The 27,971-nt window shown below is 37.0% G+C and overlaps 1 protein-coding gene across 4 annotated transcripts; it reads right to left on the reverse strand.

Annotated features, from left to right (window-relative positions):
- Positions 1 to 22: 22 nt before the first annotated feature.
- Positions 23 to 27,660, reverse strand: C32H16orf87 (chromosome 32 C16orf87 homolog). 4 transcript variants are annotated; one of them, XM_058527738.1, is made up of 4 exons: positions 27,567 to 27,660; positions 22,490 to 22,586; positions 6,117 to 6,299; positions 23 to 141 (listed from the first exon to the last, which is right to left on the reverse strand). In XM_058527738.1, the coding sequence occupies exons 1-4, from the start codon at positions 27,630 to 27,632 to the stop codon at positions 23 to 25; spliced, it is 465 nt and encodes a 154-aa protein (XP_058383721.1). In that variant the 5' UTR covers positions 27,633 to 27,660. The 4 variants fall into 4 exon arrangements, with proteins under 4 accessions (XP_058383721.1, XP_058383724.1, XP_058383723.1 ...); XM_058527740.1 differs by lacking the exon at positions 23 to 141 and adding an exon at positions 269 to 1,498; XM_058527739.1 differs by lacking the exon at positions 23 to 141 and adding an exon at positions 1,513 to 2,949.
- Positions 27,661 to 27,971: the final 311 nt, after the last annotated feature.

Below are 27,971 nucleotides of genomic sequence, written 5' to 3' on the forward strand. Positions count from 1 at the left end.
CAACACATTTTGCAGACAAATATCAGAGAATAAGTCTTTGATTGATAATTTTTCTATTTATTTCTGCCAAGGCGACTGAAAACACGAAAGCCTTTTCATCAGAGAGGTTAGCATAGATGTCAATTTCCTTTTCCTGTTTCTCTGTTAAAAGAAAAAGGGAAAGTTTAATACAAAGGCAGCAGATGCAGTAATTCTTTTTAAAAAACAAAGCTTTCAAGTATTTCTTTAAATTACAATAAATATTATACATAATACTACAATGCACATTAAGTGTTATAAGGTATTATGCTACTGTACGGAAATTTTTGAAAAATTACACAAAGGCGTTATTGAAATGCCATGAACTAAATTCTAAGACTAAATGGAGATGATATGTATTTCTACACACGCAGTCTAACATCTACATAATTTTTCTAAGAAATCTCAAATATTTCTCTCTCGATATTATGAGCTCACTGCCTCAGTCAAAATGAATCTTCTCACCCTAAAGATGGCCCCTCCTGAACATCAAGGGTACCTTTATGAATATATTAACTTCTTCACCTTAGCCCTGTTACAGAAAATAAGAATAACCAACATTTATTTCTATTTTTTCTCCTGCTGATTACAAATGTAATCCAAGTTCATGGTAGAAATTTGAAAATTACAGAAAAACAAAAAAGAAAATAAAAATCATCTTTTATTTTCTCATGAGCCAGCTAAAATCAATTAACATCTTTGTGTACATTTTTCCAAATTTTTTCACGATCTATTATGATTCTACTTTGTCTGTTTTTTTATTTTGTTTTGACTTTTTAATCAAAGGTAAACACGCATATAATTTAGAGTCAAATCATTTTTACCAAACTTGTTACAAAAACAGAAGTCCTCCTACCCCATACACACTTTCCACTCTCCAAATGCAACTACTTTTTCTTTCAGTTGTTCCTTTTTGTTTTTACATCTGTTATCACTAATATTTTTTATATGATGTTACTTAGTTTTTTGCTTTTAGGCATTATTAATCAACTTTCCACCATGGAAAATTAGGATTTTATTGTTTTCCATCTATTGCTCCACCACACTCTTCCTGTTATAGTCATATCACAATTTCGGTGAGATGAATATTCAATGTTTACCTTATTCTGACTATGTAAGTGATTTTACTTTTCCTGCACATTGTTTTCCCTGAAGAGATTCTCTCTTTTCACTTGCTTAGTTTTCATTACTGACTGAACCCAAACTCTCTCCTAGTTGTATAAATCTTTCAGAATTTTTACACATATTAGGTATGACATCAATTTTATCTTCTTGAAGAAATCTCTCCAAGTCTTCTGATGTGCTCCAATCTGAAATGTTTGTTTTCTAGGTCTATTACACAATTGTCATCTTGAATCTCTCAACATCATGCTGCAGATTCTCTTCATCTCTCTCTTGAGTTGGACCCCATGGCCCGGATCCCAGGATACTTTTTTGGTTTATCTCTTCATTTCGATGATATGTATCTTGCAGTAGCTTCCTGAAAAAGGGAGTAGGGGTAGCAAATTTTTTGAGACCCTAAATGTCAGAAAGCGTCTTTAGCCTATCTTCACACTAACTCATAGTGTGGTTGACCAAAGACTCGTAGATTTCTTCTCAGGATCGTGAAGGCAAAAAATTGTCTGCCAACTAACTACCGGTGCCACTGTTAAGAAAACCCAACACCCTTTTTTATATTATTTTTTAAATTACTGCTCAATTTACATACAGTGAAACAAACACAGATCTTAAGTGTACAAGTGGATGAGCTCTGACAAACACATACATTCATGTAACCCACACACCACAATCAAGATATACAAAATTCTTCACGCTCCTTTCCAGCCAATCCCTCCTCACCCTACCAGCAACCACTGTTCTGATTCTACCACCACAGATTCATTCTGCCTGTTCTTGAACTTCATATAAATGGCATCATATAGTATGAACTGTTTTGTGTTTAGTTTGTTTCGTTCAACATGTTTTCAAAATTCACTGATGCTGCTCCTATATAAGTAGTTTGTTCCTGGCTGGGTAGTATTTTTCCCACTGTGTTAATTCCAATATCATTTGATTCTTTTCTCTCTTTTTTCTCTGAACACTTCAAGGATTTTCCCTTTAACCAAAGAGATCTGATTTATGATGATATGCTTTGGCATAATCTCTACTTTTAACCATCCATTGGGCTGGGAATCTGGTGGGCCATTTCAATATGGAAACTCATTGTCCTTCAGGTTTGGGAAAATTTCTTGAATTATTTCATTGATGACTTCTGTCTCCACCATCTTCTATGTTCATTTTCTGCAAAGTCAATTATTTATAGATGTTGACCTCAAACTGGTCCTCTAAATTTCTTATCCTTCCCATTTTATTTTTTTCATCGCTTTTCCTACTCCTCTATGTTCTGCTACATTTCTTCAATTTTGTCTATAAGCCTTCTGTTAAAGTTTTTCATTTCTGCAAATCACATGAACACACACACACACATATATATATATACATTTTTTTTTTTTTGAGATTCATATTTTAAAGTTCATTTTCCAGGTACTTTCTTGATATCTGCAATTTCCTTTTAAATATCTTATTCCTGTTTCATGGCTACCATATCTTCTCTTGCTAAGAATATTAACGATAGTTTTAATTTTTCTTCTCCCTGCAAAAACTTGTTCTATCGAAATTATTCTTTTCCCCTGTTGATTTGGTCTTAGCTTTTCATACTAGATGCTTTCTTCCGTATATCTGGGTAATTTTTGGTAATGTGCTCATATTTGGGAGTGGGAACAAAAAAGCTAATTAGCTCATGCACATATGTGGAGCTTGACTGTGGTCATCACTTCAGGATGATCTGACTGGGCCATTTCTTTGTGAAATCCCTAACGAATGTATCTGTATTTTAGGCCTTTTCTCTTGTGCTCTTCAGAATCCCTAGAGAAGATACTTCTAGTCTCTGACCTGAAAGACATAAAATAAGCCTGACTGGAGAACTCAATATTTATTATCTCCAATTTTCACCTAATCTTTCTGATCTTAATATAGTATCCCTGCCCTCATTGATGCCTGATGTTCCCTAGACCAGAGACTGTTTTATCGTATCTCTTCCAAAGGATAAACTTGGAGGGAGGATGAGGTAAACAGCCCTAGTGGGCTATTAAAAAGTAGACTTCCAAACAATCTTGTTCATTTTAGCCTCACCTTTACCTCTACACTTTCAGACATAACTGAGGCACAAATTCCTGACCATAAGGCAGTTGTGTAATAAAAATCAGTTTCTTTCTTAGTCTTCCCCAAAGGAGCTTACAATTAGGTTTCATGGGTCTGTTAAAGCAGTTTTCACTTTCTGGAATTTTGCTGCTTCTCCCATTCCTTGTCCTTGTGGGTTTTGCCCTTTTAAAAAAAAATCCCTTTACTGTCATTTTACTAGGATTTGAGTAGGATGCAGAACTAGATGTGCTTACTCAATTCACCATCTTTAACTTGAAGTCTACATTAATTCTTTATGTCCACTAATAAAATATTCAGAATTGCCCAATATATTTTCATCAGTTAAAATGTCACTCCTACATTACTAATATCCAGAATAATCGTACTCCCCACATCTAATATAAAGACTTATCTTAAACCAACCAAAAATTGCTAAGTTTAATGGTTTGTTTTTATTATTTATTATCTAGATGTCTAACAAGCTTTCCTCTTCCATTCTTTCTTCTTCCTATTCTTTTTCAAAATATGGGAAACAATAAAGTCAATTAAAAACATGTTTTTAGACATATTGTCAGGTTTTCCTTACTAAAATAAAGGTAAAGTTTGCTTCAAATTTTTCAATTGCCCTATGAGCAGGGAATCAATACAAACTGAATTAAACTAAATAGCTACTTAACACTAAGAAGCATATCAAAAAACTTGATTCTAAAATATATAGACATTTCAGAAGTTCATATTTCCTATCCCGTATTATATTTAGAGAACATGGTCTGCCTTAAGGGTTGGCAGAAATACAGCCCAGGGGCCAAATTTGGCCCACAACCTGATTCTATAAAGTCTTACTGGAACCCAGCCATGCCCATTCATTTACATACTGTCTATGGCTGCTTTCCAGCTACAAGGACAGAGCAGTGTAGCTGTGACAGAGACTGTATGGCCCACAAAGCCTAAAATATTTATTATCTGGCTCTTCACAGAAAAGTTTACTCAGCCCCCTGGGCCTACATTAAGAGATTCCAGTTTATTCTACAAAAATTGCCTTGAGCACTTTCCTGTTTGTAATAAAAGCAAATAAATTAAAAGCATATCTTACTCTAGAACTAGCTTTCTTAAAACTTTTCCATAATAAACTGAAAATACCTTGAAAAAATTTACAGCCAAATAAATGCTTCTTTTTTCAAGTTAACATGAAATAAAAGTTCAAACCTGCATATATCAAGACCTAGCACAACTATATAGACTTCATTTCCCTGACTAAAACACTGTCATTATCTGTTTTCTCATCTTCTCTCAACCACTACCAGAAGCATTCCTTCTCCATTCTTTGGGTTATATTCCCTTTACCTCAACTGAAAAGAATGTTCTGTTTTCTAGGCCAAGCAGTATTTCCCTTTTCTTTTTTCTCTTTGACTTTTCTTTACCTAGTTTCCTTCTGAAACAGTCTTTTGCATAGATTTTATGATCATCCCATTGTTAAAGAAGCACATTCAAACTGAGAAAATAACTCAAACTCTCTGGAAGAGCAGCATAATAGAAGGAAAAAGAAAAAACAATAAAATTACCCAAGGAATTAAGGAGTATCTAAGTACAATCTTCATAGGATATAGCCAAATACAACATAAACACTATTCCTTTGGCCATACAATGTTAAGAAATTTTTTGTGTGTGTGTGAGGAAGATCAGCCCTGTGCTAACATCTGCCAATCCTCCTCTTTTTTTTGCTGAGGAAGACTGGCCCTGGGCTAACATCCGTGCCCATCTTCCTCCACTTTATATGGGACGCTGCCACAGCACAGCTTGCCAAGCAGTGGGTCGGTGCGCGCCCGGGATCCAAACCGGCGAACCCCAGGCCACCGCAGCGGAGCGCGCGCCCTTAACTGCTTGTGCGACCGGGCCTGCCCCCAAGAAATCTTTAACTTTGATAAAATCTAGGGACAGCTATACCAGTGAAGTTATTTTCCCCAATAGTAGTAACTTTATTCAAATAAAAGCACAAAAAGCAGACAGAAATGGTGACCAGGTAAAAAATTCTCAATGTCTAAAATAAGAGAAATTTACATTTATGCTTGACTACTTGAATAACTAAGACTGAATACCTGAAAAAGCAAAGCATAACTCACAAATAACATAAGAAATTATAATGCATTTCACTGAAGATGAAATTATTTAGGGGTTTTTAAAGAATTATAAAGAGCAACTATCCTTTTTTTTCACTAATAACTGGCCTGAAAGTCTCCATTTTAAAAAGATATTCATGAGCACATGGGGGTTCATTATACTATTCTCTCTACTCTTGTGTAATCTTTGAAATTTTCCATGATAAAAAGTTTTTTAAAAGATGTATAAACCAAAGAAGAAGAGACGCCAAAGTTTTAGTTAAAAACAAGTTATTGGTAGACACACTACTTATCAGAAGAAAGAAGACATGTAAGGAGAAATATAAATACATTTTGGACCAAGAAGAATTCACCTATCTAAAAGCTGCTTCAAAGTAGGGAGGACGCAATGAGCAAGCTAAAAATTCATACTGAAGAACACTTTCAATTGTAAATTTTTAAAGCACACAGTATAACAGTTTGAAATAAGTCTTAACAGAACCGATTTATCTTACAAAAAAAGTACAACCATTTTAACAGGCTTCTCCAGGATGTCATATACAAATTATTATCTCTGAACTCTATCAATCAGTTTATAGCAAGGTGAATTTTACCTAATTTAAGCCTTTAGTTTTCCAGTAAGAATTAAATTTAATTCTTAACAAGCATCTACTTTAGAGGAAATGCTTTCAAACTAAAATATGATTGTGATTTTAAGTCCAGGAGTTCAATGCCTACCAAACACTTTCTTCACTACTATCTACTTAAGATCTTAGAAAAATTTAATATTGGGGAAAAGAAACTGCTTGGATTTATTCATACCTCTTTCTTCCTCATGTTTTTTGGCAGATGCACTTTTAGGTCTTCCTCTTCCTCGTCTGATATGATCTGAATGGCTGTTACTTCGAGATCTCTTTCTGTTTTCTAAATCCTTATTTACTGTAGAATTTATCTTCTCTCGCCTAACTCTCTCTGTTCGCCTCCTCTTGGCCTCATGCTTGTTTTCTGTACGGATGAATAAAAGTGATATATTTTAGGGCTTAGCAAGAACTGTTGGTCCAAGTTCTCATTGTCTTCTTCTTTTTCTTTCTAAATAGCACTAGAGTTTGCTGCCTGGCATATTTTATAAAACTATAACCGTAACATCTATGTCCCTCACACACACTTAGGAAAAAAAGAAATTCAACAGAATTCAGATCCACATCAACACATGAGGTAGGAGGAATCTTGAAACAGAAGACAAGTTTCTTTATTTGGCACCTTTAATTTCAGCCCCTTTAAGTTCACCCAGTTTCACAGCAACCTTCCTGCCTTTTTCCTTCTGTTTCCAATTAAAAACAGTGAAGTATTGGAAAAGGAAAAAAAAATTCCATTTCTTTTTGCCCTCTACCCAAATTACAGATTGAACTATGTCAAATATGCAGAAGCAAAACTGATCTTAACCATAATATAGTAAGGTTACCAATAAAAAGCAAACAGAAAGCATCCATAGAAAATATAAAAACAAGGGAAGCAAGCAGTTTTCACGTTAGCCACAGATGAGGTCTAGATGAGGTCATCTCTGACATTCTAAGAGCATGTTAATCTTTAACTGGAATAGCAACAGGAGAACTTTAGATAATATAGTGATTTAATTGATAAATGCAAGAAGCCACCCATCTCACTCCAAACAAATCAAAATGTTGGATAAGACAAACAACAAACTAAAAAACAAAAACAAAAATTTGCTTTAATACGTACCTGAACTCAAAAGCAAGAAAGAGAATTTCCCAAATGCCTAAAATCATGGTGGTAAAGAGGCAAAACAAATAAGAACAATCATATCCCAAGAACTAAAGGGAACAATTTAAAAGACTAAAATAAGTATGCTTAATAGGCTACTGTAAAATAAAATAAAAAAATTTTAAGTAAAATATCTAAGCTATTTTCATATACCACATCTTTGGAGAATTAGTTAATTCCAGGTCTCAGATCAGACATATACCAGATGATGCAAGAACATTTAATTATTCCCAATTGCAAGAAAGTTATCAAAGACAACTGGGGTCTTGTTAAAGGACTCAAGGGCTAACTTGAAGAGGCTCCCACTGACCATTATAGGACAATCTGAGCATCAATAAAAACAATAACTGTAATAGATTGAAACATATCAAATATACTTAAAATGAGTACATGACATTAAATACAAAAACAAAAGCAAAAATTACTTGGCCACCATAGGAAAACACTAAAGAACCAACTCACTATTTTGACAACTTAAATAAAGAGAAAGAATAAAGCCTTTATCCTGCCTTTCCTATTCAAACTGTACCACTCACTGGGTAACTAAAGGGCAAATGAAGAGAAGTTTCTCATTTAAGAATTACTGCAGCTAAAAAAACGAAGAAGGAATGATCAAATCAGAGTATCACCATTTTCAACCTGAAATGAACTAAAGGATGTAAGTACTAAACATCAACAGCTGCTAACATCACAAAACCAGAGATAAAGCAGACTTTACGTGCCTCCTGATAGAATACCTACCTAATTAAGTAGTCTTGTCAAAAAAAAAATCAAATCTCATCAAGTCCTTAGATCCAAATTACAATTTATAGGAAAAAAGTCCATAGAGAGACAAACAGCACATCCAAATGGACAAGTGATGTAGTTTCTTTAACACATAATTTGCAAGGAAAAAAAAGAAAATAATAGATCAAAAGAGAGCTAAAAAAGATATCACCCATATGCAATGTGTGGATCTTATTTGGAATCTGTTTCTAAAAACTTTAAGACCATTTATGAGAAACCTGAAAATTTCAACACCAGTTGGATACTTGATATCAAGGAATTATTGTTAATTTTTTATTGTGCTTATGTTTTTAAAGGTCTATCTTTTAAAAACATAGAATGAAATATTTATAAGTGAAATTATATGAAATTTGCTTAAAAATAATAAGCAAGCAAAGGAGTAGGCGCGGGTGTGGATGGATCAGGGTTGGCCACTGTCTACTCTTGTGTATGCTTAGAATTTTTCAAAGAAAAAAAGTTGAAAGAAATAGTAATAGGTAAAGCTTTTTATAGCATGCCTTTTAAAGTTTAACATTGAATTTAGGTTTGTTCCTCCAGCTACCTACCCATCTCTGCAAACCGCTTCACAGCCAAACTTCTCTGTATCAATTTCTCATCTCCTATTCACTCATCAATCCACTCCAGTACAGTTTCCAACCCAACGAAACTGATCATCAAGAAAGACAAAAATCTCTGTTATCAAATCCAACAGATACCTCTCTTTAATAATCTTAATATCATCTCTCAAAAACTCAACAAAGATGACTACTCTTTTCCTTGAAATTATTTCACTTGATTTTTCAGGCTCTCTAGGTTTCCCATCTCACCAGCCATCTCCTTTGCTGTCTTCTCCTCTCCCAAATTCTTTCCCATCTCTAATATTAAAACCCTAGGACTCCGTCCAGCGCCCTCTTCTCTTACTGACACTCTGCCTAGATAATCTATAGACTCAAAACACTAAACACTATTGTTATGATGGCTCCAAATTTATACTTTCAGTTCTGACCTCTTACCAAAGTTCTAGACCACCTACAAGACAGCTTCACTTGAACCTCTCACAAGTATTTCAAATGTATCAAAAAAGAACTCTTGGGTTAGCCTCGTGGCCTAGTGTTCAGCCTTAAGTGGCCTTAAATTCAGCACGCTCCACTTCAGCCGCCCGGGTTTGGTACCTGGGCGCAGACCTATACCACTCAACGGCAGCCATCCTGTAGTGGCGACCCACATACAAAATAGAGGAAGATTGGCACAGATGTTAGCTCAGGGCGAATCTTCCTCAGTGAATAAATAAATAAATAAATAAATAAAAACTCTTGATTTTCCCTCCTCCAACCTTCATTATATTAGTAAACAGCACCAACCTGCTGCACAAGCCAAATAACTTGTCATTTGTGACTCAGTTTGCCTCTTCTTATATCATCACAAAGGTCCATAGGTATTCCTTGCAAAAAATATCCACAATTTCTTCATTTCTCTCCACCTCCATGGGCAACATCCAAACCAAATACATACCCTACAGAGCTGCCAAAATTATCTTAAAAAAAAAAAAAACTGTAGGGCTCCCCTTCTAAAACCTTTCGTTACCTTTTCACTGAATTTAAAATAAAGTCAACTCTCCTTACCAAAGACTACAAGTCCCTATAAGACCTGATATTCGCCTCTCTCCAATCTCATCTCACACTACCAGCCACTTTGTTCACTACACATGCTTTCCTTTTAATAAAACAAGTTCCTTCTTCCCCTTGAGTCTCTGCACTTGCTAATCCTTCTGCCTAAAGCTCTCTTCCCAAGGCTCTTCATGAGACAGGCTTTATTTCCTTCAGATATCAATTTATAGGTCACCCCCTCTGAGTGTCCCAGCCCAAGCTACTTTCTAGAATCTACTACTACCACTATAATCTACTACTATAATCTGTTGTTTATTTAACTATATGCTCAATATGTCCCTCCATCAAAATATAAACTCTATGTAAGTCAGGACACCTCTGTCTTATTCACAGAACCTGGAACATTACCTAACATATTAAGTAGTGCTGAATAAACAAAATCAGACTGAGCACATGCATTTATCTCACCATCTTCTCAAAGTACCACTGAAACGAAAATAAACATGGGTAAAAGGGAAAGGGAAAAAGGAAAATAAACCTGCAGAGTTGGAAACAAGGAAAAACGGTGCTATTAATGATCCGAAATTACAGAATTTCAGCAAACTGACAAGCTGACAGATTCTGATTAAGAAACCAAAATAAAACAAACTATAATCCAAAATAGGAATAAGAGATGGCTCCTATAGAAGGGAGAGCTGTTCTTCCCAAAGATACTCCCAGGACAGGACAAACAGTACAGCAATGGAGAACAGGCCACAGAGTAATCATCAGAATAACTATGTATAGGACTACTGCAGAACAGTTGGGCCTGTGTATACACAACAACTGAGATAAGGAAGTAAAGCTCTCTCCGGAACTAAGCAATGTTTAAGAGAACTTTGAACCTCCACAACACAGAAAGAAGAAACAAATGAAAAAAGGCAGCTCCTCATAAAAATTAAATACTATAAGGGATTTTACATTCTGCCCCAGAATGAAGCCTTCCTTAGTTTGGCAATCATGGAATTCAACAGCTTCCCCCAGCTCACCTAATTTACATCTAAAAGCCTGCCAATAAGCTCCCCCCAATTAAACACTAAAGACATCTGGTGTCAAAACAGATCTTTAAAACAGCGTGGGGGGCTGGCCCAGTAGCGTAGTGGTTAAGTGCTCACGCTCCGCTGCTGGCGGCCCTGGTTCACATCCCGGGCGGGCACTGACGCACCGCTTGTCAGGCCATGCTGTGGCAGTGTCCCACATCAAGTGGAGGCAGATGGGCACAGATGTTAGCTCAGGGCCAGTCTTCCTCAGCAAAAAGAGGAGGACTGGCATGGACGTTAGCTCAGGGCTGATCTTCCTCACAAAAAAATAAAAATAAATAAATTAAAAAAAATAAAAACAATGAAACAGCGTAGGACAGGGGCCAGCCCCGTGGCAGGGCGGTTAAGTTTGAGTGCTCCACTTCAGTGGCCCGGGGTTCGCTGGTTCGGATCCTGGACACAGACCCACTCACCGCTCACCACCATGCTGAGGCGGCATCCCACAGAGAAGAGCTACAACTCTACAACTATGATATACAACTATGTACTGGGGCTTTGGGGAGAAAAAAAAAAGAAAAAGAGGAAGATTGGCAAAAGATGTTAGCATAGGGCCAATCTTCCTAAAAAAAAAAAAAAGCAGTGTAGGATATTCATGCAAGTTGTCTACAGTGATAAATCAAGTCCTTCATTTATAAATATCAACAGGCAGTTAAGGATTATCAGCTATTTGAGGAAAACAAAGCGTGAGAGAGAAGGAACAAGATAAAACAGGAGGAACAAAGGTAGTTCAGGAAACAAGAAAAAGATTTTTTAACATTCTAATGCATACTTTCAGAAAGATCTGAGAGGAGATTATATCATTAAGAATAAGATTCTTTTGCAGAAATAGAAAATTCCATCCTAAAATTCATATGGAATCTCAAAGGACCCCAAATAGCCAAAACAATTTTGAAAAGGAACAAAGTTGGAAGTCTCACACTTCCTGATTTCAAAACTTACTACAAAGCTATAGTAATCAAAAAAAGTGGTACTGCCATACGACAGATACATAGATAATAAAATAAAAGAGCGCTCAGAAATAAATCCTCAAATATATATTCAAATGATTTTCAATAACAGTGCCAAGATGATTCAAGGAGGAAAGGACCGTATTTTCAACAAGTGGTATTGGAAAGACTGGGATACCCACATGCAAAAAAAATGAAATTAACCCTTATCTTATTCCATATACAAAAATTAACTCAAAATGGATTGAAGACCTAAATATAACAGCTAAAACTATAAAATGCTTAGAAAAAAACAGGGAAAAAGCTTCCTGACGTTGAATTTGGCAATGATTTCTTGGATATGACACCAAAAGTAAGGCAAGAAAAAACAACAGACAACTAGGACTTCATTAAAATTAAAAACTTTTGCGCATCAAAGGACATTATCAACAGAGTAAAAAGGCAACTCATGGAATGGGAGAAAATATTTGCAAACATGTATCAGATAAGGGATTAATATCCAGAATAAAGAGTTTCTACAACCCAATCACAAAAAACAACTCATTCAAAAATGGGCAAAGAACTTGAGAGACATTTCTCAAAGAAGACAGACAAATGGCCAATAAATACATGAAAAGATGTTCAACATCACTAATCACCAGGGAAAGGCAAATCAAAATCACAAGATATCACTTCATACCCAGTGGGATGGATATTATCAAAAGCACATACAATAACAAGTGTTGGTGAGGATGTGGAGAAACTGGAACCTTTGCGCATTGCTGGTAGTGATGTAACATGGTGCAGCCATTATGGAAAACAATACGGCAATTCCTCAGAAAATTAAACAGAGAATTACCATATGATCCAGCAATTCCACTTCTGGGCACATATCCAAAAGAAATAAAAGCAGGGAAGAGATATTTGTACCCATGCTCATTAGCAGCATTATTCACAATAGCCAAAAGGTAGACTCAAGTGTCTATCAATGCATGAACAGATACACAAAATGTGGTACATACATAAAATGGAATATTATTCAGGAAGGAAATTCTGACACGTGCTACAACATAGACAAACTTTGAAGACATTATGCTAAGTGAAATAAGCCAGACACAAAGGGACAAATATTGCATGATTCCACTTATAAGAGGTAACTACAATAGTCAAATTTACAGGCACAGAAAGAATATGGGTTGCCTGAGGCAGGAGGGAATGGGAATGTTATTATTTTATGGGTACGGAGTTTCAGTCTGGGAAGATGAAAAGAGTTCTGGAGACGGTGATAGTTAAGTACAATATGAATGTACTTAATGTCACTGAACTATACACTTAAAATGGTTAAAATACTCAATGTTATGTTATGTATATTTTACCACAATAAAATATATGAAAAAATAAGATTTGATGAAAAAGAAATTAGAAAACAAAATGAACTGCTAAAAATTACAGTGCAAAAGACAAGCTAAATAATGGACGTGTCTGAAGACAGAAATATGGATCTAGAAAGAGAAATCAATGAAATTTCCTGGAACAAAGCAAAAGGACAAAAAGAGAGAACATGTGACAGTAAATGAAGAGAAATGAAAGAAAGATCCAAGAAACCTAATATTTACCTATGATGTAATTGCTAATTATCTACCCAACATTCATTTTCCCCTTCTTCATTAAGAACAGAATCCCGTTCTGCTCAAGAAGGCAATGTGCCTAGCTAAAATATATACTCTCTTGCAGTGAAATGGCCATGAAATTTAGTTCTGGCCAATGACATGTAAGTGGAACTGGGTAAGGTTTTCAGAAAGATTTTTTTTTTTTTTAAAGGAGGATAATTTTATTTATTTATTTATTTTTTCCCCTAAAGCCCCAGTAGACAGTTGTATGTCATAGCTGCACATCCTTCTAGTTGCTGTATGTGGGACACGGCCTCAGCATGGCCGGAGAAGTGGTGCATCGGTGCGCGCCCAGGATCCGAACCCGGGCCGCCAGCAGCGGAGCGCGCGCACTTACCCGCTAAGCCACGGGGCCGGCCCAGAAAGATTTTTTTTTAAGGGTATAAGTATGGTTAGCATGCCCCTTTCTCTGTCTGCCCTTCCCTCTTTTTCCTGCTTGGAATGCTTACGGGATGCCTGGAAGTACAACACCGTATCTTGTTAACAATAAGGATGAAAGCCTCAGGATGGAATAAAGGAAGGCGCCTAGGTCCTTGATATCACTGAACCACTGGTCCTGCAGTGCCAACTTCATCTTTTTTCACAAATAGGAAAAGTAAACTATTTGTCCAATTCAAAGTCAGTCAGGTTTTCTGTGGATGGTGATCTTGACATATCGTCCAATCAGCATGCCAGAAAAAAAACAAAAGAGAATGGCAAAAAAGAAATAATAGGTAAATCTGCCCTAAGCTGAAGACTTGGGCCTTCAGATGGAAAGAACTCACTGAGTACCAAGGAAGAATAATGACCTTTAAGTGTGAGTGCAAAGTAAAGCGTTCTCCACAATGGAAGATAGGAAGTGTACCACCACATGGCTCTTAATGAAAATTTTTTCCAGGTCTGAAACAATTTCTGCAAAGTTTGTTCCATAAATAAAAACACATGGGTTAAAAAAAATAATAGTACATAAGAAAAAGTAGGATTGTCCCTGAGTACAATGGAAAGAAATCTTAGTATGGCAGCTGTGCAGCAGACCTCAAATCAGTCAGTCTTAATTAGAAGTAGTCAGAGGATTCTATTAAAAATTTTAAAGTCAAATATGAATATGGATATCATTATATACACTATATGATTAAGAACCTAAAAGTACAGGTGCAGAGGTGAAGGTACACATTTTTTTCATCAAAAAGGAAAATAAAAACTATACAAAAGCTATGTTGTGCATATGAATGTACAGCAATTTTAAGTGATTAGCACATAAGAAACACTGTTTTCTGAAATAATAAAACCAAACTTTCATTGTCAAGTAATTTCAAGTTGAGGATCACATACTTCTAAGTTTATCTTCAATCACTTTGGGTTTATAAAAGGAACTAGTGATAATCATTTCTCCATTTTTTTTTCCCTTAACTAACGTGAATATGTCACTTATAGACTTCTTTGCTTATTCATCAGCCTTTGCCTCTTAACTTATCTTAGACAATAATTTGAAAAGTAAGTTTAGGTTTAATTTTTTTATCCCTTTTTTCCTTCCCCTAATGAAAAATAAGGAGGTTATTTGACTAAGCTTAACCTAAAGCTTACACCTACTGAGAAATACAGTTAAACACTAATAAGCTATTCCAATTTCTTACTGTTTTAAATCTTTTTTCTTACCTTTAGAAGTCTTTTATAAACTGGTATCTCATTTAGAATTTCAGTTTACTTTGTCTTTATAGTTTTTATAATCAAAATTTTTAAAAGGAAAAAGATATATCTGCGGATATTAATAATGATAAATGGCATCTTTTAACGTCACTAACCACCCAGAATACCCATCTGGAAAACCAAATTAAAAGATTTGGAACAAACTGAGTTTGTTCTCACCAAAAACTGCTTCTGTCAGTATTTGGTGACTGACCAAATATTTAAACAGATTACTACTCCAGTAGTTACAGACTGATCAAATATTTGACTAGAAAACTACTACAGTGTTCAAGGTTTGGTCCACAGTACAGATACTCTCAATTTTAGGAAATACAATATTTCCTTCCATCTCTTTTTTAAAGAAATTTCTTCAAATCGACAGTGTAAGACAATCTCAAGGCTACTTTTTAAAATCTCAGTCAACCATTCAATTTAGAAATTAAATTCTACATGAATCAGACAGTTAATTTTAAAAAATTTATCTCCATTTAATACTGGCCCTCCAAAACGGATAAAAGAAACAACACATACCTAACTCATTTGGAAAGGTGTCAAATATTTTGCCTTCAAGTTCTATGTCCTCGTACAAAACACTGAGCATTTCTTAATTCAGTTTTATTTGCAACACTCATCTCTTCTTCTCACCAAAATTAATTTTATACTGGTAAAAATCCCTTAATTTCCATAATGGATTTTGTTTATTTATATATATTTTCAGCTAGATGAAGTACTATATAGTTTTAGCGTCCTACCTCCCTATTTCTATGTATGTTATGAAGATATAAAAATGATTAATATACTTGAAAAACGTGAGTTTTGAACAATTCAAACCTAAATAAATCTATTTGGTTTAAGAGATTATTTTCCTCCTGCATGTCCCAAAGTTACAATAATAATTAAATAAGAGGTTTCAACAAACTGAAATTTAAAATTATCTTTTGCAGCTTTGATTTCACTTTTAAAATAAGTGCAATTTGAGCTTAAAGATAGTTCTCTTGTTTTAAATGTATAATTATGCAAATAAGTCTTCCTTGATATTTAGTGATGTATCCATTTATGCATTTACTGATTAATACTACATGTAGAAATCATATTGTGGGTTTTAAAAACAAACAAAAAATACAACTACATATGATCCATCAATTCCACATCTGGGTACTTATCTGAAAAAACCAAAAACACTAACTCAAAAAGATATCTGCACTCCCATGTTCACTGCAGCATTATTTACAATAGCCAAGACATGGAAACAACCTAAGTGTCCCGTGGACGGATGAATGGATAAAGAAAACGTGGTGTGTATATATACAATGGAATATTATTCAACAATAAAAAAGAATGCCATTTGGGACAACATGGATGGAACTTGAAGGCATTACACTAAATGAAATAAGTCAGAGAGAGAAAGACAAACACCGTATGATTTCACTTACATGTGGAATCAAAAAAAAAAAAAACAACAAAGGGGCCAGCCCGGCGGCACAGTGGTTGGGTTCTCGAATTCCGCTTCAGCCGCCCAGTGTTCACCGGTTCGGATCCTGGGCACAGACCTGCTCACTGCTCGTCAACCCATGCTGAGGCGGTGTCCCACATAGAGCAACTAGAAAGATGTACAACTATGACATACAACCATCTACTGGGGCTTTGGGGAGGAAAAAAGGGAAAAAAGGAGGAAGACTGGCAACAGATGTTAGCACAAGGCCAATCTTTCTCAAAAGAAACCTTTCATACATAAAAAAAAAACAAACAAGCTCACAGTTACAGAGAATAGACTGGTGTTAGCCAGAGATGTGGGTGAAATGGTGAAGAGGGTTCCAAAGGGACAAACTTAAGTCATGGGGATGTAATGTACAGTATGGTGACTATAATTAATACTGTATTTCATACATGAAAGTTGCTAACAGTAAATCTTAAAAGTTCTCATCACAAGAAAAAAAATTTTTTGTAACAAACAAAAAAGTTCAGGGGCCAGCCCGGTGGTGTAGTGGTTAAGTTCACATGCTCTGCTGCGGCTGCCCAGGGTTTGCAGGTTCGCATCCCAGGCGTGGACCTACGCACTGCTTATCAAGCCACACTGTGGCAGATGTTCCACATATAGAGTAGAGGAAGATGGGCACGGATGTTAGCCCGGGGCCAATCTTCCTCAGCAAAAAGAGGAGGACTGGCAACAGATGTTGGCTCAGGGCTAATCTTCCTCACGAAAAAAAAAAAAAAAGGTTATACAAGTACTGTTTTGCACTTTTTTCTAAAATTAAGTGTTTTAAAGATTTCCTCCAAGTCAGTACCTAAAAATCAGCATCATTCTTTCTAATCAGCACATACTGTTGCTCCCTAAAAAAGGTACTCTACTTAATTAACCATTCCTCTACTGATATTTGGCTTAACAACTTTTTGCTATTATAAACAGTATGGCCTGAAAATCCTAGTAAATATTTCATTGTGTATTATGAACAATTATATCTCTAGGCTACAGACCTACTGATAAAGAGGTCTAGATTCTAGGTTATGTGCTTTTATAACTTTTTTTTTAACTAAGAATTTTTTTTATTGCATTAACATTGGTTTATAACATTATATAAATTTCAGGTGTACATCATTATATCTCGATTTCTGTATAGATTACATCATGTTCACCACCCAAAGACTAATTACAACCTATCACCACACATGTGTCTAATCATCCCTTTAGCCTCACCTCCCTCCCCCCTTCCTCTTTGGTAACCACCAATCCAATCTCTCTGTCTCTATGTGATTGTTTGTTGTTGTTTTTATGTTCTACTTATGAGTGAGATCATATGGTATTTGACCTTCTTCCTCTGACTTATTTCGCTTAGCATTTAAACTTTTAACAACTACTGTCAGATTGTTCTCCAAAAAGGCTGTGCCAATTTACACTCTCATCACTAGTATGAGAGTATTCATTTTGCCATACTCATAAAAGCACTTCGAAATCCTTTACAAACTGTCAGAATGTGGGCAAAAAGCATGGTCCTTTTTTCAACTGCATTTCCCTGATTATCAATGAAGCTGACTATCTTTCCAGATACATATTATCCATTTTCATTTTTTCTTCTATAAATTCTCTAATTTAAACTGAAATGTTCTAGATCCCACTGACAACATTGATCAAGTACTTGATAAACTATAGACATTTTAAAAATTATACTCTTCTCAATTCCCTACATACTATTGACTATCCAAGGCAAATCTTACTTTCAGGAAATTTAATTGTAAAAATGAATGTTTACTGAGCATCTATAACATACCATGCTTTGTTTACATTAGACATTTTCATATGTACTTCCTCTACACTTCAACCCTCTAAGACTGGTACTATAAATCTATCTTATACACAAACAGCAGCTGCTCATGGAGGTTAATTAACTTGTTAGCCACAGACAAAACTGGCATCTGAATCTGAAGCCAGGTCTTCTGACTCCATGCCTGTAATAACCAAACTGTTTTCCAGGCTTTGAATACTTGTTAACCCTTCTTCTTTCCTCCTTTGGTTTCTACAGTACAGTCTGTCCCTGATGTTTCTCCATCCTTTCTAACTATCCTTTCTGGAGTGTTTTTGCTGGTTCCTCTTCCTCCTCCCTGGGATTTCTAGGTTTCAATGTTTCATCTTCACTTGAAGGTCACAAAGACACTCTTACTAAACAACAGAACCTTAGGAAACTACAAATGTAAAATATTAATGCAGTGCTTCTCACTCATCACCATGACTTAGGTAACATCACTCTCCATTGGTTGTTCTCCTAGAGCTGACATTTCTTCTCAGTTGACCTGACCTCCCTACCCACTTCCACCCTGTAAGATTGAAGTTTGCCAGAGTTCAGTCACTGAACTCCTTCCTCTTTCTACCCTACAGACTCTGTAGCACAAACCCATCCATTTCCATGACGTCAACTACCATCTGTTCGCTGATGGCTCAAAAGCTTTACCTTCAGCTGAGACTACTCCCTGAGCTTCAGACTGTATGTCCAACTAGGAACAACAACAACAAAAAAACCCCACATGAATGATATTTCACAACTAAATTCTTCATCTTTCCCTCAAAACTTGTCTTCCCTTTTATGTTTCTTCTCTAATCAGTAATCCAAGTCAGAAATCTGGGAGTCCTTCTAAACTCTTCCCTCTGGTTCAAATGATTCTGACTCCTTAACACTGGTAGCATCTGTCCCTTCTCTCTGCCCTTGCTGGGATTCTTCCTTACCTATTTCTCACCTCAATTGTTGGGGCTCAAAAATACTTGTTGAATAAAAATAAATACACTTGTCCCATTAAGGGCATGGACCACGTCTTACTCATTTTGAAGACTCAGAACTGGGCTGACATGCCACCCTAGCATATCCAATGAATGAATCATTCCAGGGTTCCCATACCTGAATCAAACTCTTAGGGACTAAGACCCAGGAATCCATTTTTAACAAGCTCTCCGAAAGACTCTTATGTAACCAATCCAGCAACTGCCTTTATTTATTTATTTTTTTTTAATTTATTTTTTTGTTTATTGCAGTAACATTGGCTTATAACATTGTAAAAATTTCAGGTGTACATCATTGTACTTCTATTTCTGCATAGATTACATCATGTTCACCACCAAAATACTAATTACAACCCATCACCACACACATGTACCGAATTATCCCTTTCACCCTCCTCCCTCCCCCCTTCCCCTCTGGTAACCACCAATCCAATCTCTGTCCCTATGTGTTTGTTTATTGTTGTTATTATCTACTACTTAATGAAGGAAATCATACGGTATTTGACCTTCTCCCTCTGACTTATTTCACTTTGCATTATACCCTCAATGTCCATCCATGTTGTCAAAAATGGCTGGATTTCATCGTTTCTTATGGCTGAGTAGTATTCCATTGTGTATATATACCACAGCTTCTTTATCCATTCGTCCCTTGATGGGCACTTAGGTTGCTTCCAAGTCTTACCACATCTGACCGGGCAAGAGAAACAATAGAAAAAATAAACAAATGGGACTACATCAAACTAAAAAGCTTCTGCACAGCAAAGGAAACCATCAACAAAACGAAAAGACAACCTAACAATTGGGAGAAGATATTTGCAAACCATACTTCTGATAAGGGCTTAATCTCCAAAATATATAAAGAACTCATGCATCTCAACAACAAAAAAACTAACAACCCAATTAAAAAATGGGCAAAAGACCTGAACAGACATTTCTCCAAAGAAGATATACAGATGGCCAACAGACACATGAAAAGATGTTCAAAATCACTAACTATCAGGGAAATGCAAATCAAAACTACAATGAGATATCACCTCACGCCTGTCAGAATGGCTATAATTAACAAGACAGGAAACAACATGTGTTGGAGAGGATGTGGAGAGAAGGGAACTCTCAAACACTGCTGGTGGGGGTGCAAACTGGTGCAGCCACTATGGAAAACAGTATGGAGATTCCTCAAAAAAGCAAGGATAGAACTACCACATGATCCAGCTATTCCACTGTTGGGTATTTATCCAAAGAACTTGAAAACACCAATTTGCAAAGGTACATGCACCCCTGTGTTCATTGCAGCGTTATTCACAATAGCCAAGACCTGGAAGCAACCGCCTTTAAGAACCAATAAATTAAGTCCATTATCATGATGAAAGGGAGCAAACTCAGAGGCAGAAATGGAATTAAACAACTTTCTTGCCACCTCTATACAGACCTAGGATAAAGAAACCTCTCACAGACATCAATATAAATCATTCTTGAATCATCTGCTTCTATAACCACTCTTTGTCTAACTCGGCATCCTCACTCAGTTAACATACTGTAACAGCCCACTTCCATCTTGTACCCCCACAAACTATTCTCTAGAGAGCAGCCAGAATGATCTTTCTAAAAGGCTAATCAGAGCATGTCACCTTCGCCTCGCCCCATTGTACATCCTAAGGATAGTTTCTCTTCACATTTTAAGAACAAAATCCAAGTTTTTTACTCTGGTTTACAAAGCCCTACATAATCTGGCCCCTGCCTATCCCTCTGACCTCATCTCCCACACTCTCCTGCTCTTACTGTCTACACTGCAATCACATTGCCCTTTTTGTTCCTAAACTATACCAAACTTTTTCTGCCTTAGAATTTTTGCATTTGCTATTTCATCTATCAAGAATGCAAAGATTCTCCCTGATCTTCTCATGGCTAGCCCCTTATTCCTATTCAGTCTCAACTTAAACATCACCTCTCAAAGAGAACTCCTCCAACCACTCAATCAAAAGTAGCCTTCTAGTCACACTCCAGGACAGCACTCTATTTTAATTTGCTACAACGTATTTATCACAAGCTGATATTCTCCCTATTTATTTGTTCATTGTCTATCTCCTTGACAGCAGTGAACCTGCCTTGATAGTAAATTCATTCATTACTTTATGCCCAAGGCTTGGAACAGAGCCCAGAACATAGAAGCTGTTCAATATATACTTGTAATCAATCTACTCTTATTTGGGGATCATCACTGCATGAAGTTCTGATTTTATCAAAGAATAAAGTAACAAAATTTCACCTTTTAATAAATATATCCATTGAATAAATTCTGTTCGTGTATATTAATAGGAAAGTAAAATTCAAACAAAATTATTTTTTAGATATTCTAAGTCAGAGAATTATAAAAAATAACCAATATGTCTAAAAATTATATTCACACCAAAATCAAGTTATATTTTTCCAGTCACTAATCTGAAAAACAAAAACTTAAAAACTGTTACAAATTTTACCAGCACTATGAGAGGAAAAAACCCAAATGTCCATCAACCAGTGAACAGATAAACAAACCGTGGCATATCCATACAAAGAATACTACTGAGCAATAAAAATGAATGAATTCTTATTGATGTACACAACAGCACGGCTCAATCTTAAATCACGCTCAGTGAAAGAAGCCAGGCAAAAAAGAGTGCATACTGTATGATTCCATTTATATAAAGTTCTAGAACAGTGAGAGAAAGCAGATCAGTGGTTATCTGCGGGTTGGGGTAGCAGGAAGGAGAGATTACAAAGGGGAACTAGAAAACTTTCAGAAATGATGAACATGTTCATTATCCTGATTGTGGTAACTGTTTGATTGGTGTAAACATTTGACAAAACACCAAACTTTAAATACGTACAATTTATTGAAAGTCAATTATACCTTAATTAAACTATTTAAAAATTTTTTTTTAAATCAGGTCAGTCCCTTGCTTTTAAAACTCTCCAACGGCTCTCCATCCTCCAAAAATAAAAAAACAGAAAATCTGTTACAAGCTTTATCAGCATTATAAGGGAACTAACATTTAAATGGAACGAACGGCAAACTAATGTCATAAGCTGATTTCCAACAGCTAATAAAAAGCAAAGACATACTTCAACAGATTTTTTTTTCCTTTTTATTTATTTATTTTTCCCCCAAAGCCCCAGTAGATAGTTGTATGTCACAGATGCACATCCTTCTAGTTGCTGTACATGGGACGCGACCTCAGCATGGCCAGAGAAGCGGTGCGCCAGTGCGCACCCGGGATCTGAACCCGGGCCGCCAACAGCGGAGCGCTCGAACTTAACCACCAAGCCACCGGGCCAGCCCACTTCAACAGATTTTAATTTTTAACTTCAACAAAAATGTAAACAGTAAATTCACAAAAATTAATTTTAAATTTCTATATCAAAAAGCTAAAAATGTGGTAAACTCTCACAATTACCTGTAGAAGGTGGTGATTTCTCTGGGTGTTTTGCATTTAAAAGTTTTCTGCTAATAAATATATAACCACAGGGACATGATTTACATGCAACAGGAACCTGCAGAAAAAAAAGAAAAAATATATTATTACTATTTTTCTATTATTAAACTTCTCAATGTTTACATAGTTTCCCGAAGTGAATGATAAATTACTTGAAGTAGAAATCAGATTTATTTAAACTCCACCTTCTTACAATAGATTGAGATGGGTATTGTGTCCTACACATCTTCACATTCTCCTAATGCTTTGCGACATCATGAACACAGCAAATGCACGATAAACATGTGCTCATGTGAGTAACCAATAGAAAACCATAATAAGGTCAGAGCCAGGAAAAATATGTGGGAAAAAGGTAGCATTTCCTAAAATATTAGTTTCATAGTAGTTTATACAGAACGAACGGGAAAAGGGAGCATTGCTGGGAAGTCATTAAAGTAATCCTAGCATAAGATTATGAGGGCTCAGCTGGAATAGGGAGAATGGAAATGGAGAAAAGGTAGATCTGCCAGACATTTCAAAAGGGGAAAGAAATGAAAATGACTCAGATTCTAACATGAGAGGGTAAGATGCCAATTACCACTGACAAAAAAAGAACAGTTTCAACAACCAGTTTGAGGGGCAAAAGTACAGTACAAACAAAAAAGAATGTAGGAAAAAGCAGGAGTTAAGTTAGGATCTAGGATCTTATGGTATCAGCTCCAGGCAAGACATTGGATAAAACACTTAAGCTCTTAAGGCTTCTGTTTCTAAATCTGTAAAATACTTAACAAGTGGCTCCTTTCTCCATTTTAAGTCTATAAATATTTTTTTAAAGCCAAATGTTATTGAAAATCATTGAAAAAAATTTTACTAACTGTTTCATTAATATTAACCTTAATGATCCTTTTTGTCAAGACATGTTCACCAAAATCAGAAATTAATCTCAACAAAAAGTATTCACAGAACAATTAGTCAGAAAATTGCAATTCCCGGGGCCTGCCCGGTGGCGCAAGCAGTTAAGTGCTCGCCTTCCACCGCGGCAGCCCGAGGTTCACCAGTTCGGATCCCGGGCGCACACCGACGCACTGCTTGTGAAGCCATGCTGTGGCAGCATCCCACATAAAGTGGAGGAAGATGAACACGGATGTTAGCCCAGGGCCAGTCTTCCTCAGCAAAAAAAAAAAAAAAGAGGAGGCTTAGCATGGATGTTAGCACAGGGCTGATCTCCTCACAAAAAAACAGAAAATTGCAATTCCCTTTGTAAGATAAATTCCATTTGCCCATTGTTCTGCTTGTGTAAGTTTAGTTACAATTACAAAGCTTTTTATCCAGGTATGTACAGAATGCCTCATATTATAGAATAAAAATACTTGATCTAATTAAGCTGAATTAAAATTTTGGCAGAATTCTTTTTCTTTGCATAAAAATACTGAACAAAGGATCTCTAGTTTGTATTTAAGAAAAATAATGATGAGTCCTATAAAAATAATCAAACTCCAGCTATGTCTAACAGATTGCTTTATTAAGAATATGATGGGATTCTTTCAAACCATGACAGAAAATGTAACGTTACGTTTTTTAATAGTGTAAAATCTGCCCAAAATAGATATGTTTGTCATTTTTAAAATTTCACATCTTCACAGAAACCAGGCTCAAAGGTACTGACTCATTTCCTTTACACTTAAACACATCATTAAGGGCATCCACAGTAATGTAAATTGTTTTAAATTAATGCTACCCAAAAAACACAGAAACACGATGTTCTTATCCAACAGATCCTTTGCTACTCAGCAAGCATTTTCTTCCAGCTACTGAAACTCAACAAATGTAAATTTAGGTCTCTGTCTTATACTCAAGAAAATTATATCAACCCACATCCAGAATTAACAGAGTGCCGCAGGTAGATGAGAAACGTACATTTGGCTTTGAGATGAAGAATGCATAAACACTGACTAATTCAATTGAAGGTTGATTTTCATCCCTTAATGAAAGTGTTTCACGCTTAAGAAACATTCATGTGCCTGAGCGAATTCACCGTAAAGTCCTTTTTAAAATGGAAAATTCCTTCCTCTCACCCCAAACCCGAAAAAAAAACAACCAACCACCACCACAACCTAGATCCTATAAAAAGAATTACTATATAGGATGGACAACTTCAGTAATACTAATCTCTTTATAGTACAATTTGAATTTTAAACAAACACGCTAAACTTCCTTCAAATTTCAGTTGTAATACCAAAGACAACAGTAATGAAAGTTCTAATGCTACACATTCAGGATTTTAAAATGGAAAAGAAAAATCCAAAGTTTTGTTTATTGGTGACTTACTGAGCATCAATTTATTCCTTGAAAAGTGTATTTAGGTTGTTTGTATGTTTTACAAGTAAAATAAGAGGAAAAAAACCTGCAAGAAACAAAATCCTCGTCCTATATTGTTTACCGCTTTAAAAAAGCTCAAAAATAACCACATTATAGGGAACTCACTCATATTCTTTGCAGCTAAGAGAATCAATGTTATCTACAGCGGACATGTTAGCTGTATGTCACATAAAATTCCCTATAAATGAAAAAAAAAAAGCTGATTTAAAAAAAATTAAGGCAAAAACAGAAACATACAAAAGATACCAGAAAACTAACAAGAATCTTGAATACTACTACACACAAAATGGCTTAGTAATTTGAGTTAGTGGATGTGAAACCCCTTGAAAATAAAAAGTATTGTGGTTTAGATGTTTCAGATCTATATTTTCAATAGAGGCATGTAAAGGGGATGTTATAAAGCAACTGAAAATCTAGGTCTTTCTTGTTTGCTGAAGTGTACCTGTTTCTAAACTTACACACAGAACGTATGTAAATCTATTCAACTGGGGCAATCTCCTTAAGCTGTGAAGAGTTCACATTTGTGTTTAAAAATGATACCTAAATTCCAATTTAATATTCATCAAGCAACTTAGAATAACAGCAGTATCCCAATGTTGTTTAAAAAATGGCTTTCTGGATTATAGTTTTTTTCTCGTTTATAGGAAGCTTATACTCGAAAATATTTAGAAAGCTAAAATTAACCTATTATTTTCTTCAACTCAGTTACTTTTAGTAAAAGATAAATCGCTTTTAAAAATTACCAAAAGTTTTAATTAGTCCTCATGTATGTAGAATAAAGGACAAAACAAACCAACATTTTAAATTACGTGATAGCTTGCTATAGACTGAACTGTGTCCCCTGCCCCCAAATTCATATGTTGAAGCCGTAAAACCCAACGTGATGGTATTTGGAGAGGAGATAATTAGGTTTAGATAAGGTCATGAGGGTGGGGCCCTTATGCTGGGGTAGTACCCCCATCAGCAAAGACACCAGAAGGCTCTCTCTCTGCCAAGATCTTGGACTTTCAGACTATAGAACTGCGAGAAAATAAATTACTGTTGCTTGAGTCACCCAATCTACGGTATTTTGTTATGGCAGCTGGAGGAAGAGGTTGTGTATGTATAACAAAGTTAACGTGATCTTTCCAAATAAAATGCTGATCACGTTTTGTTGATCAGTTACAAGGACTCCTACAAGCTTATTATGGTTTGCTCTTTCTTTAACCAGGATATTAAAAACAGGTTATTTTTCCCAAAAGGTTACTTTATGCCAAGTAAAACAAGGTCAAGATTTGTAATGATCTGTGCCCTACAGAAACTGGAATGCATAATGCATACCACGTAAACCTCATGCTTCTGCACAATTAATTGGAACAAATGGAAATGATTTAAATATTGAAATAATCTCCTGCAAAGAGACTTAAATAGCAAAGCCCAATTGTGTCAGAATTTTAAAAATTTAGTTTAATGATAACAATAGAAGTTTAACTTTTTACTTTGGAAAACATCACTAAACTGTTTGTATACTGCACACTGAACAAACCCATAAGATCAATAAACAAATTCCTGCACAATCTTCCTCTGATCAGCATTTCTACCGCTGCCCATAAAAAATATTAATTAAAACATGTAACATTTTCTATTACAAGACTTGATCAATCTACAAGATTGCTTCTTATTGCTTCTTAAAGAATGCACTAAAATCAGCTTATTAAAAAAGGCTCCAGCCATTTCAAATTACTCCTGATTAAAACAAAAAAAGGAAAGGGAGAGGAGCGAGAGTCATTTTGAAAAAATTCTCTCAATGAAAAAGAAAAACACACACCCAGATCTGCATATTGGCCTGAAAGAAGGGCCTTAAGAATGGTTTTAATTGAGAGTTTTGACTCACCGGATTGTAAGGTTTAGAGAAACGTCTATTATTCTAGTACAGAATGAGGCATGCTTAAACTAAGAAACAGTCAAACGAGATTTTCTAAATTACAGATGACACCATTCATTCTGTGTAGAAAGCAGTCATTTAAAATTTATGAAACCACATATATATATTTTAAAAGATGTGGAAGCAGAAACGCCCAATTTTTGGACCCCGCGGCAGTGGGGGAAGCGGGGAGCGCCCAGAAGGGCAGGGCTTCAGTGGGGGCGTTATTCGGGAATGTTTCATTAAAAACCACGTAAAGAAGGGATTCACGATTCTTTACGTCAAACAGACAATAAACATATTTAGAAGAAAAAAATCTCCAAATTTGCTGAAACTTTAACACCATTACGCTGCGGCCCCTTCTGTCACGTCAGCGTCCGCCGGGGCGCGGTGGGCAGTCTCGGGTCCACCGGACACGTCTGCGGCGGGAACAAAGCCACCCCACGGGCCGGGACGGGCTCGGGGAGCCGGGCGCCCGGACTCGCGGCCGCACGTCGGGCACCTGGCGGGGCACAGGGGCTGCCGGGGCCGTGCCGGCCCGCTCGGGCCGCTGTCACCGGAGCCGCCAGGCGACTCGCGGGGGCTCGGACGGCGCGCCCCGCCGGCCCTCGACACACCCACGCGCCCGCCCGGCGCGCCGCGCCGCAGGCCGGACCCGGCCCGTCTGACCGCTCCCCGGCCGCTCCGGGCCCCGCCGCGGACACCGAGCCCGGGCCGGCCCCCCGCCCGGAGCCACAGCCAACGGCCACCGCCCGCGCGCCCGGCCCCGGCGCCCACCTGTTGATCGCACTCGGGGCACGATTTGGTGGCCATCTTCACTTTCTTGGCTCGAGTTGCAGACATGCTCTTCTCCGGAGGCGGCGGCGGCGGCGGCGGCGGCGACTCGGGCTCCTCCCCCGTCCCTCAGCGGCCCGGTCTCCGCCCGCCCGGTCCTCGCGGGCAGACCGAGGCTCCGGCGGGGGCGCGCGCGTGCGCGCGCGCGGAGCCTGCGTGCCGAGGGGGCGGGGCGCGGCGTGCGCCGGCCGCGGACCGCGGGACGCACCCCCACCCCCACCGCGCCGGCTTCGCGCGCGCCCCGACTCTCACGAGAGACGGTCGGGATCGAGCGGCGGGACGACGGCTGCGCCTTCTCTCCGCCCGGCCGACCCGTGGGGGCGTGGCCTGGGCGGGACTCGGCAGTAA

Source organism: Diceros bicornis, chromosome 32 (assembly GCF_020826845.1).
Source record: "Diceros bicornis minor isolate mBicDic1 chromosome 32, mDicBic1.mat.cur, whole genome shotgun sequence".
Lineage (NCBI taxonomy): Eukaryota > Metazoa > Chordata > Mammalia > Perissodactyla > Rhinocerotidae > Diceros > Diceros bicornis.